Source organism: Coregonus clupeaformis, chromosome 20, assembly GCF_020615455.1.
Source record: "Coregonus clupeaformis isolate EN_2021a chromosome 20, ASM2061545v1, whole genome shotgun sequence".
Lineage (NCBI taxonomy): Eukaryota > Metazoa > Chordata > Actinopteri > Salmoniformes > Salmonidae > Coregonus > Coregonus clupeaformis.
Genome location: NC_059211.1, coordinates 57,299,165 through 57,316,664, shown reverse-complemented (window position 1 = coordinate 57,316,664; position 17,500 = coordinate 57,299,165). Strand labels below are relative to the sequence as shown.

At 44.4% G+C, this 17,500-nt stretch overlaps 1 protein-coding gene across 1 annotated transcript in view; it reads right to left on the bottom strand.

Moving 5' to 3' along the window:
* Positions 1–3,189: 3,189 nt before the first annotated feature.
* Positions 3,190–17,500, bottom strand: part of LOC121534184 (gamma-aminobutyric acid receptor subunit gamma-3) — a 161,011-nt gene continuing 146,700 nt past the window's right edge. Inside the window, exons 5-6 of the mRNA XM_045205591.1 lie at positions 6,008–6,210; positions 3,190–3,635 (exon numbers count right to left, since the gene is read on the bottom strand). Coding sequence (XP_045061526.1) covers positions 3,357–3,635; positions 6,008–6,210 — 482 coding nt within the window. The 3' untranslated portion in view covers positions 3,190–3,356. The remainder of the gene's footprint in view (positions 3,636–6,007; positions 6,211–17,500) is intronic.

Sequence of the window (17,500 nt, the reverse complement as noted above, 5' to 3'; positions counted from 1 at the left end):
TACTTGTGATTGGGGGGCTTTATATAAAACTATAATTAGATATTTAACACAGTACTTATTAATATGGTCATAACAGCATGTCAAGACAGGGTTGATGTGCAGTCCCAACTGTCTTATGCCACGTGGCAATTATACATCCAGTTATATGAACTTAACTTCTTAGTGATATGAACTTAATAATGCTTTGTTATTACAATGGCAGATTATTAATTAAAAAAGACCACAGCAGTAATCAGTCAAAACCGGCCAGTAGTCCTTTAGTCTTCCTGCTACATACCCCTGTTGAGGAAGGCACTGTGGATGGTTGTGAATATCCCTCATAGTCAACTGTACCCACTGGTTTTGACTGACAGCTGGGTGACAAGGTTCTGCATCTTAAAACAACCCTTTGAGATCGTGGTCTTGACAGAAGGATTTGTGGTTGCTGTGCAAAGCAACATTTCCATTTCCATGTAGGTGAAGATTCTATGTGTATCTTTTTCTGATACCTGAAATACAGAAAAACGCTTCCTGACCAGGTTGTCTTCATTTTCAGTTCACTGCTTTAGGTAAAACCACAGAGTTACTTTGGTGTTACCCTTTGAAAGTCTTCTTGTTTCTCATTTTATCAGTCTTTCAGTCTTTCTTCTATGCCTGATCTAAAAGTCCACGGCACCTCTCTCTCTCTTCTAAAAGTCCATTGCACCTCTCTCTCTGTTCTTAAAGTCCACGGCACCTCTCTCTCTGTTCTAAAAGTCCATGGCACCTCTCTCTCTGTTCTAAAAGTCCATGGCACCTCTCTCTCTGTTCTTAAAGTCCACGGCACCTCTCTCTCTGTACTAAAAGTCCATGGCACCTCTCTCTCTGTTCTAAAAGTCCATGGCACCTCTCTCTCTGTTCTAAAAGTCCATGGCACCTCTCTCTGTTCTAAAAGTCCATTGCACCTCTCTCTCTGTTCTAAAAGTCCATTGCACCTCTCTCTCTGTTCTAAAAGTCCATTGCACCTCTCTCTCTGTTCTAAAAGTCCATGGCACCTCTCTCTCTGTTCTAAAAGTCCATTGCACCTCTCTCTCTGTTCTAAAAGTCCATTGCACCTCTCTCTCTGTTCTAAAAGTCCATTGCACCTCTCTCTCTGTTCTAAAAGTCCATTGCACCTCTCTCTCTGTTCTAAAAGTCCATGGCACCTCTCTCTCTTCTAAAAGTCCATTGCACCTCTCTCTCTGTTCTTAAAGTCCATGGCACCTCTCTCTCTGTTCTTAAAGTCCACGGCACCTCTCTCTCTGTTCTTAAAGTCCACGGCACCTCTCTCTCTGTTCTTAAAGTCCACGGCACCTCTCTCTCTGTTCTTAAAGTCCACGGCACCTCTCTCTCTGTTCTTAAAGTCAATGGCACCTCTCTCTGTTCTTAAAGTCCATTGCACCTCTCTCTCTGTTCTTAAAGTCCATTGCACCTCTCTCTCTGTTCTTAAAGTCCACAGCACCTCTCTCTCTGTTCTTAAAGTCCACAGCACCTCTCTCTCTGTTCTAAAAGTCCATTGCACCCCTCTCTCTGTTCTTAAAGTCCACGGCACCTCTCTCTGTTCTTAAAGTCCATGGCACCTCTCTCTCTTCTAAAAGTCCATTGCACCTCTCTCTCTGTTCTTAAAGTCCACGGCACCTTTCTCTCTGTTCTTAAAGTCCACGGCACCTCTCTCTCTGTTCTTAAAGTCCATTGCACCTCTCTCTCTGTTCTTAAAGTCCATGGCACCTCTCTCTCTGTTCTTAAAGTCCACGGCACCTCTCTCTCTCTTCTAAAAGTCCATGGCACCTATCTCTCTGTTTTTAAAGTCCATGGCACCTATCTCTCTGTTTTTAAAGTCCACGGCACCTCTCTCTGTTCTTAAAGTCCACGGCACCTCTCTCTCTCTTCTAAAAGTCCATGGCACCTATCTCTCTGTTTTTAAAGTCCATGGCACCTCTCTCTCTTCTAAAAGTCCATTGCACCTCTCTCTCTGTTCTTAAAGTCCACGGCACCTCTCTCTCTGTTCTTAAAGTCCACGGCACCTCTCTCTCTCTTCCAAAAGTCCATGGCACCTATCTCTCTGTTTTTAAAGTCCATGGCACCTATCTCTCTGTTTATAAAGTCCACGGCACCTCTCTCTCTGTTCTTAAAGTCCATGGCACCTCTCTCTCTGTTCTTAAAGTCCACGGCACCTCTCTCTCTGTTCTAAAAGTCCATGGCACCTCTCTCTCTGTTCTTAAAGTCCACGGCACCTCTCTCTCTGTTCTTAAAGTCCACGGCACCTCTCTCTCTTCTAAAAGTCCATTGCACCTCTCTCTCTGTTCTTAAAGTCCATGGCACCTCTCTCTGTTCTTAAAGTTCTTGGCACCTCTCTCTCTGTTCTTAAAGTCCATGGCACCTCTCTCTCTGTTCTTAAAGTCCACGGCACCTCTCTCTCTGTTCTTAAAGTCCACGGCACCTCTCTCTCTTTAAAAGTCCATGGCACCTATCTCTCTGTTCTTAAAGTCCATGGCACCTATCTCTCTGTTCTTAAAGTCCACGGCACCTCTCTCTCTGTTCTTAAAGTCCACGGCACCTCTCTCTCTGTTCTTAAAGTCAACGGCACCTCTCTCTCTGTTCTAAAAGTCCATGGCACCTCTCTCTCTGTTCTTAAAGTCCATGGCACCTCTCTCTCTGTTCTTAAAGTCCATTGCACCTCTCTCTCTGTTCTAAAAGTCCATGGTCCTTCTCTCTCTCTGTTCTAAAAGTCCATTGCACCTCTCTCTCTGTTCTTAAAGTCCATGGCACCTCTCTCTCTGTTCTTAAAGTCCACGGCACCTCTCTCTTTGTTCTAAAAGTCCATGGCACCTCTCTCTCTGTTCTTAAAGTCCATGGCACCTCTCTCTCTGTTCTTAAAGTCCACGGCACCTCTCTCTCTGTTCTTAAAGTCCACGGCACCTCTCTCTCTGTTCTTAAAGTCCACGGCACCTCTCTCTCTGTTCTTAAAGTCCACGGCACCTCTCTCTCTGTTCTTAAAGTCCATGGCACCTCTCTCTCTTTTCTAAAAGTCCACGGCACCTCTCTCTCTGTTCTAAAAGTCCATGGCACCTTTCTCTGTTCTTAAAGTCCATTGCACCTCTCTCTCTGTTCTTAAAGTCCATTGCACCTCTCTCTCTGGTCTTAAAGTCCATTGCACCTCTCTCTCTGTTCTTAAAGTCCACGGCACCTCTCTCTCTGTTCTTAAAGTCCACGGCACCTCTCTCTCTGTTCTTAAAGTCCACGGCACCTCTCTCTCTGTTCTAAAAGTCCATGGCACCTCTCTCTCATTTCTTAAAGTCCACGGCACCTCTCTCTCTCCGGGTTGCTGAAGGTAGAAATAGCCTCCCCAGTTCAACCTGCTAAAGGTACAGGTAGCTAACCCAGTAGACCACATTGAACAGAGTGAAGGAGGTGGGGAATAAGACCCTGGAGTAAGCATCCAGCTCCAGTATATCTATCTGGATGTGTCCTTTCCTCCAGCCTCCTCCTCGACACTCATCGTAACAGCAGAAGAAGCTCTGGCAGTCCTTCCCATCCAGGCACTCATAGACACAGGTGTCCTCAAACTCCTGCCAGTACAGGGAGTTGTTATACGTGATCACTGTAGGGGGGGGTCCCACTTCCAACACTGAGTAGTTCTGGAGGGAGGGAGGGAGGGAGGGAGGGAGGGAGAGAGAGAGAGAGAGAGAGAGAGAGAGAGAGAGAGAGAGAGAGAGAGAGAGAGAGAGAGAGAGAGAGAGAGAGAGAGAGCGAGAGAGAGAGAGAGAGAGAGAGAGAGAGAGAGAGAGAGAGAGAGAGAGAGAGAGAGAGAGAGAGAGAGAGAGAGAGAGAGAGAGAGAGAGAGAGAGAGAGAGAGAGAGAGAGAGAGAGAGAGAGAGGGAGAGAGACTTGGTTAGTGGAGTGACTCTTGGAGCATCATGCCAGGACACAGAGACATTTACATTTTAGTCATTTAGCAGACACTCTTATCCAGAGCGACTTACAGTTAGTGAGTGCATACATTTTTCATACTGGCCCCCCGTGGGATATCAGGTTTGAGAGGAAGGAAGTGCACTGTCATGCGTTTAATCTGAGCAGTAAGCATCCAGAGAGGACTGACACTCAGATCTGGGAGCTGGGATCACCCAGGATGCATCCTAAATGCCACCCTTTCACTATATAGACACATCCCATAGGGCTCTGGTCAAAAGTAGTGCACTCTATAAGGAATAGGGTGTTATTTGGGACGACCTCCCCCATCCCTGACCTCATTCACAGACTTTAGACGTCTATCAATATCAGACAGAGTTGAGCAGCATCACAGACTCTTAAACAACTTCAGAGATAATATAACAGAACCTCTGTTAGAAGAGATCCATTAAAGGGGTTAAAAGTAAGAAACTGTCATATGAATAATTTAGGTGAGACTTTGAAGGCTGCTGTACTATTTTAACAGCAGAGGTTTCTAAAATAATACTTATCGATGAATCTTTCATTGTTATATGACTAATATCAAGATCGGTTGGATAAAGCAGGCTCTGACTAATAAACAGGATAATATATAGTATTAACCTTATCATTGTAATATTACTAATATATAAGTATACTGTAACTAATCAGGGGAAGTACTGTATAGGAGACATAATTCCCCATACATTATGGTATAAACTAACATTTTTATAAACTAATCCCAGACAGGAATAGGTTCATATTGTCTGTGTTTAAGGGGCAGAGAATCCTGTGAGGCAATATGAGACGGGAGAATTGTTAATGTAATACTGTTCCTATCAGAGGAGATTAGTCAGTATGTCTCCATCATCTGAAAGACCTCTCGCCCCTGGGTCTGGGGTTCCGTCCCAAATGGCACCCTATTCCTTACATAGTGGACTACTTTTGTAGTGCGCTATATTGAAAATAGGGTGCCGTTTGTGGACACACACCGTGTCTCTGTTTCTCTCTGCAGGATCAGGGCCCATAGCAGGTTGAAGAGAGCTCTTGGAGGGGATAAGCTAAGCTAAGCTACTCCTCTGTGAATTGAGCCGAGCAACACTGCACTAAGAGGGCCAATACCAATCAAGGAATATATCATTACATTCCTTCATGTTCGTATTCCCTTATTCCCCATTATATTTTTAAATCCCACAGGATAGAACTGGACGGCCTCCTCAATCAGAAGATATTACAAGCCTGAAATCATGTCATTATCTTGGATGTGTTGTTCTTGTAATAATACTGTAGCAATGTTGACGGAAGTGGTCAAATCATACTGGAAGACTGGATTTTATGATCCAGCTGTTGAACTATAATGTTGGTGAGTAAAACTGCCATGGTTTCTGAACTGTTTCTTAATGTGTTCTGAGGCCCATGCTTTGCTCATACATACCACGCTGACAGCCTTACACTTCTTTGTGTCTTTCTGGGTCCGTGGTTGTATCTTACCATTCTCTGGGTCTTCCTGGGTCTGGATCATACCATTCTCTGGGTCTTCCTGGTCTGGGGCTGTATCTTACCATTCTCTGGGTCTTCCTGGGTCTGTGGCTGTATCTTACCATTCTCTGGGTCTTCATGGGTCTGTGGCTGTATCTTACCATTCTCTGGGTCTTCCTGGGTCTGGATCATACCATTATCTGGGTCTTCCTGGGTCTGGGGCTGTATCGTACCATTCTCTGGGCCTTCCTGGGTCTGGGTCATACCATTATCTGGGTCTTCCTGGGTCTGTGGCTGTATCTTACCATTCTCTGGGTCTTCCTGGGTCTGGATCATACCATTCTCTGGGTCTTCCTGGTCTGGGGCTGTATCTTACCATTCTCTGGGTCTTCCTGGGTCTGGATCATACCATTCTCTGGGTCTTCCTGGGTCTGTGGCTGTATCTTACCATTCTCTGGTTCTTCCTGGGTCTGTGGCTGTATCTTACCATTCTCTGGGTCTTCCGGGGTCTAGAGTGGCATCTTACCATTCTCTGGGTCTTCCTGGGTCTAGGGTTGTATCTTACCATTCTCTGGGTCTTCCTGGGTCTAGGGTTGTATCTTACCATTCTCTGGGTCTTCCTGGGTCTGGGGCTGGGGCTGGCACCGTATGAATAGTAGTTGAGTGTGGCGTACTCCATCAATGCAGCGAACACAAACAGGAAACACACGGTGACGAAGAGGTCCATGGCCGTCACGTAGGAAACCCTGGGTAGTGACGTCCTGGACACTGTGCTCAGAGTGGTCATGGTCAACACCGTGGTTATCCCTGGATAGGAAAGAGAGACCCCAGCTTCAGCTCTGTTTCTGGTTTCTATACTATAAATTCAGCACCAACTTTCTCCACAGCCTTTCAGTACAGTGTCTTACCAGTACAGTGTCTTACCAGTACAGTGTCTTACCAGTACAGTATCTTACCAGTACAGTGTCTTACCAGTACAGTGTCTTACCAGTACAGTGTCTTACCAGTACAGTATCTTACCAGTACAGTGTCTTACCAGTACAGTATCTTACCAGTACAGTATCTTACCAGTACAGTGTCTTACCAGTACAGTATCTTACCAGTACAGTATCTTACCAGTACAGTGTCTTACCAGTATGGTATCTTACCAGTACAGTGTCTTACCAGTACAGTATCTTACCAGTACAGTATCTTACCAGTACAGTATCTTACCAGTACAGTGTCTTACCAGTACAGTGTCTTACCAGTACAGCGTCTTACCAGTACAGTGTCTTACCAGTACAGTATCTTACCAGTACAGTATCTTACCAGTACAGTATCTTACCAGTACAGTGTCTTACCAGTACAGTGTTTTACCAGTACAGTATCTTACCAGTACAGTGTCTTACCAGTACAGTATCTTTTAGTACGGTATCTTATCTGTCAGGACATATTGTGCTCTTTTTTCAGCTGCCGTTAAGCGCAATGCTCTTTTGCAATTTCAACCTGTTAAAGCCGGTGCTCTTCTATTCTCAAACCCTAGTACCAGGATCAATAATTTACCTGTCTTATATGAGCTCTGCACTGAGGTGTGTCCCTAGAAACGTGTACTAAAGTACCAATTTCAGTATGTGCTGGTGGGGATATTTAAGACCAACTGAAAGCTGGTCTTAGCGGTAACTCGGGTGGTTATGGCATGGATTTTGACAGCAGAAGCGCAGCCTATCCAACTGTAACACACAGCGCCCATAAACCTTGTATTTAGAAACATAAAAAAATCATGGTTTTTCAGATTTTGTTAGTTTGAATAAAAATCAAGAATAGCCTCCCCTCCTCAATTAAGGCAGTTTTCTTTTTTATGCCCAATGCATTCGACAATAGTCAAAACTATCGATAATCTTAATCAACAAAGCTTTGTTGAAAGTTTGGCAGCAGCAAAACAGTGAGCAGACCTCCTCTTTTTATCTATAGGCTATTACATTAATTTATACAGCTCTGTCATTATTGTGGATTAAAACCCCTCCATAGAGGCTATATGGAACGAGACATGAGATAATCCAGTGCCACTCTTATTTAGAAGCATTTAAGTTATTTTCCTGTAACAATTTCTTGTTTTTCGTTTTGTTTGATTAAAAACCACTACCCTACTTTAACGAAAACTGGTTCAACAGCAATGCATCTAGAGTCTTTGTCATTCTGGCCATGCTTCAGCCAAGGAGCCTATCCACAAAACATTTCTAAATAATAATAATAATAATAATAATAATATGCCATTTAGCAGACGCTTTTATCCAAAGCGACTTACAGTCATGTGTGCATACATTTTTACTAAATGGTCTACTCATGATCCAGTTAGGTGTGCTTGTCATCCTGGCCATGCTTCAGCCAAGGAGCCTATCCATAAAACGTTTCTAAATTGTCTACTCATGATCCAGTTATAAAAATAAATAAAAAAATTCACCTTTATTTAACCAGGTAAGCCAGTTGAGAACAAGTTCTCATTTACAACTGCGACCTGGCCAAGATAAAGCAAAGCAGTGCGATAAAAACAACAACACAGAGTTACATATGGGGTAAACAAAACATACAGTCAATAACACAATAGAAAATCTATATACAGTGTGTGCAAATGTAGTAAGTTATGGAGGTAAGGCAATAAATAGGCTATAGTGCAAAATAATTACAATTAGTATTAACACTGGAATGATAGATGTGCAGAAGATGATGTGCAAATAGAGATACTGGGGTGCAAATGAGCAAAATAAATAACAATATGGGGATGAGGTAGTTGGGTGGGCTAATTTCAGATGGGCTGTGTACAGGTGCAGTGATCGGTAAGGTGCTCTGACAACTGATGCTTAAAGTTAGTGAGGGAGATAAGAGTCTCCAGCTTCAGAGATTTTTGCAGTTCGTTCCAGTCATTGGCAGCAGAGAACTGGAAGGAATGGCGGCCAAAGGAGGTGTTGGCTTTGGGGTTTGACCAGTGAGATATACCTGCTGGAGCGCAGACTACGGGTGGGTGTTGCTATGGTGACCAATGAGCTAAGATAAGGCGGGATTTGCCTGGAAGGGATTTATAGATGGCCTGGAGCCAGTGGGCTTGGCGACGAATATGTAGTGAGGACCAGCCAACAAGAGCGTATAGGTCACATTGGTGGGTAGTATATGGGGCTTTGGTGACAAAACGGATGGCACTGTGATAGACTACATCCAATTTGCTGAGTAGAGTGTTGGAGCCTATTTTGTAAATGACATCGCCGAAGTCAAGGATCGGTAGGATAGTCAGTTTTACGAGGGCATGTTTGGCAGCATGAGTGAAGGAGGCTTTGTTGCGAAATAGGAAGCCGATTCTGGATTTAACTTTGGATTGGAGATGCTTAATGTGAGTCTGGAAGGAGAGTTTACAGTCTAACCAGACACCTAGGTATTTGTAGTTGTCCACATACTCTAGGTCAGACCCGTCGAGAGTAGGTGTGCTTGTCATCCTGGCCATGCTTCAGCCAAGTAGCCTATCCATAAAACGTTTCTAAATGTTCTACTGGTGAGGCTTTTGCCAACGTGCTTTTGCATCGTTCACAATTCACATAGGCCTGCCTGCAATTCACACTCCATTTGGCTTGTATCCATCCCCATTTCTAAAGAGCGCCTCTTGTCCTGTTACCAAAGACTTGCTCCTCCAAACAGGCTACTCAAATGATTCAGTCCTACAACACCATATCAACAGTAGTCCTAGGATATATCTGGCATATTGAGAACGTGCCTCACACATACAATACAATTCTCTGGTACCTAGTATTTGTTATTAGAGGACTAAGTGATGCATAAAGGCTTATAGTCCTTGAAGCCGATTACAACAATGTTGACTGTAAACACTCCAAACATACTGAGGAAACACTGGATGTTTTTCTTTGTTACTGTTGCTATCACTCGTTACTGTAAGCCTACACTATTTAATAAATGATCAATCCACCACGGACCAGGACTAGAACAGTCCGTGCCCACAGACACACCGGAGTTGATGACAATGCAAAGTCCATCAATAACCTACGGAACTTGAGACAAACACATGCAGTACTAAGCCATGGGAACGGCCAGTGAGTGGTCAAGCCCTCGTCACACCTAAAACCCAGCACCACCGCCAGCTATTGCACTCATAATAACTAGTGTGAAAACCGCCAGACCTATAGCCAGAGCTTAGATTTACCATTGGTTAGCTTTGTTAAAATAGAGCCCTTTATGTTATTGACAGGGGAGGACAGCATCACTCTCTCTTCATCTCCCAGACCGTCCCTCCGCAGACTGTTCTCATATCATATGTTTCCTGCATATAAAACTCTCTCTTCATCTCCCAGACCGTCCCTCCGCAGACTGTTCTCATATCATATGTTTCCTGCATATAAAACTCTCTCTTCATCTCCCCAGACCGTCCCTCCGCAGACTGTTCTCATATCATATGTTTCCTGCATATAAAACTCTCTCTTCATCTCCCCAGACCGTCCCTCCGCAGACTGTTCTCATATCATATGTTTCCTGCATATAAAACTCTCTCTTCATCTCCCAGACCGTCCCTCCGCAGACTGTTCTCATATCATATGTTTCCTGCATATAAAACTCTCTCTTCATCTCCCAGACCGTCCCTCCGCAGACTGTTCTCATATCATATGTTTCCTGCATATAAAACTCTCTCTTCATCTCCCAGACCGTCCCTCCCCAGACTGTTCTCATATCATATGTTTCCTGCATATAAAACTCTCTCTTCATCTCCCCAGACCGTCCCTCCGCAGACTGTTCTCATATCATATGTTTCCTGCATATAAAACTCTCTCTTCATCTCCCAGACCGTCCCTCCGCAGACTGTTCTCATATCATATGTTTCCTGCATATAAAACTCTCTCTTCATCTCCCAGACCGTCCCTCCCCAGACTGTTCTCATGTCATATTCCTTCATATATCAAAAACTGCTATTTGTAAATCTCCACCTCCCACACACTCTGTTCTCTCTCTCTCTCTCTCTCTCTCTCTCTCTCTCTCTCTCTCTCTCCTCTCTCCCTCTCTCTCTCTCTCTCTCTGTCTCTCTCTCCCCTCTCTCTCTCTCGCTCTCTCTCTCTATCCCCCCCTCTCTCTCTGTCCCTCTCTCTCTCTCTGTCCCCCCCCCCCTCTCTCTCTCTCTCTCTCTCTGCTCTCTCTCTCTCTCTCTCTCTGTCTCTCTCTCTCTCTCTTTCTCTCTATCCCCCCTCTCTTTCTTTCTCTCTCTCTCTGTCCCTCTCTCTCTATTTATCCCCCTCTCTCTCTCTCTCTCCCTCTCCTACTCTCTCTCTCCCGCTCTCTCTCCCTCTCGCTCTCTTTCTATCTCCCTAGTTCTCTCTCTCTATCTATTTCTCTCGCTCTCCCTCTCTCTCTCGATTTCTCCATCTCCCTCTCTCTATCTTCTCTTATATTTCAATTTCAATATTAATTTAAAAGGCTTTATTGGCATGGGAAACATATGTTTACATAATAATAATAATAATAATAATAATTAACAGTAAACATTACACTGACAAAAGTTCCAAAAGAATAAAGACAAATTAAAATGTCATATTATGTCTATATACAGTGTTGTAACAATGTGCAAATAATAGTTAAACGCTCAAGTTTACTGTTTTTTAAATCTTATTTCTTGTTTGTTTCACGAGAAAAAATATTTTGCATCTTCAAAGTGGTATAAATGTTGTATAAATCAAATGATACAAACCCCCCCAAAATCAATTTTAATTCCAGGCTGTAAGTCAACAAAATAGGAAAAATGCCAAGGGGGGTGAATACTTTCGCAAGCCGCTGTACTGTTGCTGCATAAATGAGGGAGATATGTATACTGTAGCTAAGAAAGTAATACTAAGTGTATGTTGTGTAGTAAGCTGTTAGTAGCCCATGTGCCTCACCCTAATAATTTGGTCCCTTTCCCCCTCATAACTTAGCCTACAGTTCTGACTTGGTGGTGCACATGTAGCCTATAGCCTGTTTTAGAGAAATGTAATCATTGAATATTGTAAGAGCTTTCATTATCTGCTTATATGCCCCCTTTATTTATCCTACGGTTCTGACTTGGTGTTCAGGGAGAACACTGTAAGAACGGCCCATGTTCTGAATTCTGTCGCTGTGCATTTCAAAAGTGCTAATCAAATAGTCATATTGACTACGTCCGTCCTAGCTCGCTCATTAATGTCTTAATCCAAATTACGGATTGCCTCTTATCCGCTCGTCGTCCCCTTATGCCATAGTTTGTACATCTCAATTGTCAGTAGAAACCACATTTGTTTAAGCAAGTCAGCCATATCAGCTATGTTTTTTTAAAAGGCAGTAAATGAGGCTGAATGAACTGTTTCGCTGCCATACAAGGCTCCACTGATAGCCAGGTGTAGCAGTGGCAAAGGATTCACTCCATGGTGCTGAAAAGAAAGCTCTGCTGTTGGGCCAGCTTTATGGAGGCCCTGACAGTTTGTGGGCACCGTTTGTTATAGTTATAGTGCAATTAATGTATTGTTTAGTGTTGTGTAGTGGCTTTGCATCCCACATTTTTTGGGGGGGGTGTTTGCCCCACCAAGATTTACAAGCAAAAATCGCCACTGGTCTCACCCCACGGCCCTGTGGAAAGAAATGTGTGTGTTTTTTGCCAATTTTAACCTCACAATATTTGTTTGTGTAGATGGATTTTATAATGTCATATGTTTTCCCCCAACACCACTTTCCATCAATTTGGAAATCAACAAAGCATGAGAAGACTTTGCCTTTGTTTTTGTTTTGTTTGTTTGTCAATTAGGGTGTGCAGGGTGAATACGTGGTCTGTTGTTTTTGGTAAAAAGCCAATTTGACATTTTGCTCAGTACATTGCTTTCACTGAGGAAATGTGCGATTCTGCTGATAATGCAGAAGAATTTCCCAAGGTTGCGGTTGACGCATATCCCATAGTAGTTATTGGGGTCAAATTTGTCTCCACTTATGTGGATTGGGGTTATCAGTCCTTTCTTCCAAATATTGGGGAAGACGCCAGAGCAGAGGATGATGTTAAAGAGTTTAAGTATAGCCAAGTGGTATTTGTGGACTGTATATCTAATCATTTCATTCAGGATACCATCAACACCACAGGCCTTTTTGGGTTGGAGGGTTTGTATTTTGTCCTGTAGTTCATTCAATGTAATTGGAGAATCCAGTGGGTTCTGGTAGTCTTTAATAGCTGATTCTAAGATTTGTATTTGATCATGTATATGTTTTTCTTGTTTGTTCTTTGTTATAGGGCCAAAAGGATTGGAGAAGTGGTTTACCCATACATCTCTGATTTGGATAGATAGCTCTTCATTGTTGTTCCAGTCTATGGATGCTTCAGTTACATTGAGCTGATTTCTGACGTGCTGTTCCTTCTTTTTCCGTAGTGTATTTCTGTATTGTTTTAGTAAGAACTATGTATGCTTGTTTGCATGTGACTGTAGCTGAGTTGGTAGAGCATGGGGGCTTGCAACGCCAGGGTTGTGGGTTCGTTTCCCACGGGGGGCCAGTATGAAAATGTATGCACTCACTCTGGATGCAAGTCGCTCTGGATAAGAGCGTCTGCTAAATGACTAAAATGTAAAATGTAAATGATTCACCATAGTGAAGGCGTAGGCTCAGGTTTGAGAGGTCAAAGGTCAGGTTTTCTACTGGCAAGTTTACTATTCACCCTCTCCTCCAGCACTCTGATCCTCTCCTCCAGCACTCTGATCCTCTCCTCCAGCACTCTGATCCTCTCCTCCAGCACTCTGATCCTCTCCTCCAGCGCTCTGATCCTCTCCTCCAGCGCTCTGATCCTCTCCTCCAGCGCTCTGATCGCCTCCTCCAGCACTCTGATCCTCTCCTCCAGCACTCTGATCCTCTCCTCCAGCACTCTGATCCTCTCCTCCAGCACTCTGATCCTCTCCTCCAGCACTCTGATCCTCTCCTCCAGCACTCTGATCCTCTCCTCTCCTCTAGTGCTCTGTGTTTGTCTGGGTGTGATGTCGAGGCTATGGTCAGGGTCTAGGGTGTACTGTTCTGCTGTGGTGTCGAGACTTTGGCCAGGATCTGAGGTGGGCTGTTCTGCTTGCTTCTCTGCGGGGGTGGCCAGCTCTCTAATGGGTTGTTCTCTGTCACCCGTCATCATTCTCACCTTCTCCTCCAGCACTCTGATCCTCTCCTCTAGTGCTCTGTTCTTCTCCTGCTCCTGCTCTTTCTCCTGTTGATGTTGTCTCACCACAGTCCAGAGTGCAGACATGTCTCTCTCCACCTGCAGCTCTCCAGGTCTAGTTAAGGGGGTGTTGTTGTGCTGGACTGTTGTCTGGGACTGTGCTGACTGGAGTGTGTTCACCTGCTGTTCCAGCTCCACCTGCCTTACCTCCAGCTGGGTGAATGTATCCTTCATTTCAATGAGGGAGTAGGGCTCTGTGCTGGGAGGTTGATTTTCTCTCTCTCTGAACATCATAGGGATGTGGTGACTGTAACACTGTTTCTCAGAGCTTCTATCACAACAAGCGGGCCACATCTATTTCAGCTGGTTTTCCTCTCTTCTCAATCCATTCCTTCTCGTTTCAGGCTCTGCTGACCACAGTCATTACCCTACCTGGTAGGTTACATTACATTCACATTTACGTCATTTTAGCAGACGCTCTTATCCAGAGCCACTTACAAATTGGTGCATTCACCTTATGATAGCCAGTGGGACAACCACTTTACAATTTTTTTTTTTTAATATATATTTTTCACATTTTTCACATTTTCTAGTATATTTTTAATTTTCATTTGTTTTATATATATTTATATATATATATATATATATATATATATCTTTTTTTTGTGGGGGTGGGGTTTGGGGGGGTAGAAGGATTACTTCTATACTATCCCAGGCAGGTTGGTCTCACCCCCCCCGGCCAGGTTACCCTGCCCATGACTCTGGTTCCCTATAGAATCTCTACTGTTGACGAGGGCACTATGTAGTGCACTGTGTGGGGAATAGGATGCCATTTGAGATGCAATCATTATTCATAAGAGTTTGAGTTCAGAACAACAGAGAACAGCATGACTCAACCTACAGCTTTACATTAGTTATATTAACACATTCATTACGAGGATTGTAACAACTCAAATCAAAATGTCTTTGTCACATACACGTGTTTAGCAGATGTTATAGCGGGTGTAGCGAAATGGTTGTGCTTCTAGCTCTGAAAGTGCAGTAATATCTAACAAGTAATATCTAACAATTTCAAAACATATACCCAATACACACAAATCTAGTAAGGAATGGGATTTAAGAATATATACATATATGGACAAGCAATGACAGAGCGGCATGGACTAAGATACAGTAGAATATTATATAATAGAATGCAGTATATACATATGAGATGAGTAGTGCAAGATATGGAAACATTATTAAAGTGAATTGTGTTCCATTTCTTAAAGTAGCCAGTGATTTCAATAGGCAGCAGCCTCTAATGTGCTAGTGATGGCTATTTAACAGTCTGATGGCCTTGAGATAGAAGCTGTTTTTAATTCTCTCTGTCCCAGCTTTGATGCACCTGTCCTGACCTCACCTTCTGGATGATAGCGGGGTGAACAGGCAGTGGCTCGGGTGGTTGATGTCCTTGATTATCTTGTTGGCCTTCCTGTGACATCGGGTGATTCAGGTGTCTTGGAGGGCGGGTAGTTTGCCCCCGGTAATGCATTAGGCAGACCGCACCACCCACTGGAGAGCGCTGCGGTTGTGGGCGGTGCAGTTGCCGTACCAGGCGGTGATACAGCCTGACAGGATGCTCTCAATTGTTCATCTGTAAAAGGTTCTGAGTGTCTTAGGTGCCAAGCCAAATTTCTTCAGCCTCCTGAGGTTGAAGAGGCTCTGTTGTGCCTTCTTCACCACAGTGTCTGTGTGGGTGGACCATTTCAGTTTGTCAGCTTTTCCATCTTCTCCACTGCGGTCTCGTCGATGTGGATAGGGGGGTGCACCCTCTGCTGTTTCCTGAAGTCCACGATCATCTCCTTTGTTTTGTTGACGTTGAGTGAGAGGTTATTTTCCTGGCACCACACTCCCAAAGCCCTCACCTCCTCCCTGTAGGTGGTCTCGTCATTGTTGGTAATCAAGCCTAGTACTGTTGTGTAATCTGCAAACCTGTAGTGGGCTGAGCATGCACCCTTGTGGGGCTCCAGCGTTGAGGATCAGCGAAGTGGAGATGTTGTTTCCTACCTTCACCACCTGGGGGCGGCCCGTCAGGAAGTCCAGGACCCAGTTGCACAGGGCGGGGTTCAGACCCAGAGCCTCAAGCTTAATGATGAGCTTGGAGGGTACTATGGTGTTGAATGCTGAGCTATAGTCAATGAACAGCATTCTTACATAGGTATTCCTCTTAACCAGATGGGATAGGGCAGTGTGCAGTGTGATGGCGATTGCATCGTCTGTGGATCTATTGGGGCGGTAAGCAAATTGAAGTGGGTCTAGGGTGACAGGTAAGGTAGAGGTGATATGATCCTTGACTAGCCTCTCAAAGCACAGAAGTGAGTGCTACAGGCGATAGTCATTTAGTTTAGTTACCTTTGCTTTCTTGGGTACAGGAACAATGGTGGCCATCTTGAAGCATGTGGGGACAGCAGACTGGGATAGGGAGAGATTGAATATGTCCGTAAACACACCAGCCAGCTGGTCTGCGCATGCTCTGAGGACGCGGCTAGGGATGCCGTCTGGGCCGGCAGCCTTATAATATAATAATAATAATATGCCATTTAGCAGACGCTTTTATCCAAAGCGACTTACAGTCATGTGTGCATATATTTTTACGTATGGGTGGTCCCGGGGATCAAACCCACTACCCTGGCGTTAAAAGCGCCATGCTCTACCAATTGAGCTACAGAGGACCACAGCCTTGCGGGGGTTAACATGCTTAAATGTCTTAATCACGTCGGCCATGAAGAAGGAGAGCCCATAGTCCTTGGTAGTGGGCCGCGTCATTGGCACTGTGTTATCCTCAAAGCGGGCTAAGAAGGTGTTTAGTTTGTCTGGAAGCCCCGTGGCTGGTTTTCTTTTTGTAGTCCGTGATTGTCTGTAGACCCTGCCACATACGTCTCGTGTCTGAGCCGTTGAATTGTGACTCCACTTTGTCTCTATACTGATGTTTTGCCAGTTTAATTGCCTTGCGGAGTGAGTAGCTACACTGTTTGTATTCTGCCGTATTCCCAGTCACCTTGCCATGGTTAAATGCGGTGGTTCGCGCTTTCAGTTTTGTGCGAATGCTGCCATCTATCCACGGTTTCTGGTTAGGGTAGGTTTTAATAGTCACAGTGGGCACAACATCAACTATACAGTTCCTGATAAACTCAGTCACCGTTTCAGAGTATTCGTCTAAATTATTTTTGCAAGCTACCCGGAACATATCCCAGTCCGCATGATCAAAACAATCTTGAAGTGTGAATTCCGATTGGTCAGACCAGCGTTGAATAGTCCTTAGCACGGGTACTTCCTGTTTGAGTTTCTGCCTATAGGAAGGGAGGAGCAAAATGGAGTCGTGGTCAGATTTTCCGAAAGAAGGGTGTGGGAGGGCCTTATAACCACCCCGGAAGTTTGAATAGCAATGGTCGAGGATACAACAGTCGATATGTTGATAGAACTTCGGCAGCCTAGTCTCCCAATTTGCTTTGTTAAAATCCCCGGCTACAATAAATGCAGCCTCAGGATATGTGGTTTCCAGTTTGCATAAACTCCAGTTAAGTTCTTTGAGGGCCGTCGTGGTATCGGCTTGAGGGGGGATATACACGGCCGTGACTATAACCGAAGAAAATTCTCTTGGGAGATAATACAGGTCGGCATTTGATTGTGAGGTATTCTAGGTCGGGTGAACAGAAGGACTTGAGTTCCTGTATGTTACTACAATTACACCATGAGTCATTAATCATGAAACACACACCTCTGCCCTTCTGCTTCCTGGAGAGATATTTATTCCTGTCTGTGCGATGAACTGAGAACCCATCTGGCTGGACCGATTTCGACAGAATATCCCCAGAGAGCCATGTTTCTGTGAAACAAAGTATGTTACAGGCCTTGATGTCTCTCTGGAAAGAAATCCTTTCCCGGAGCTCGTCGACTTTG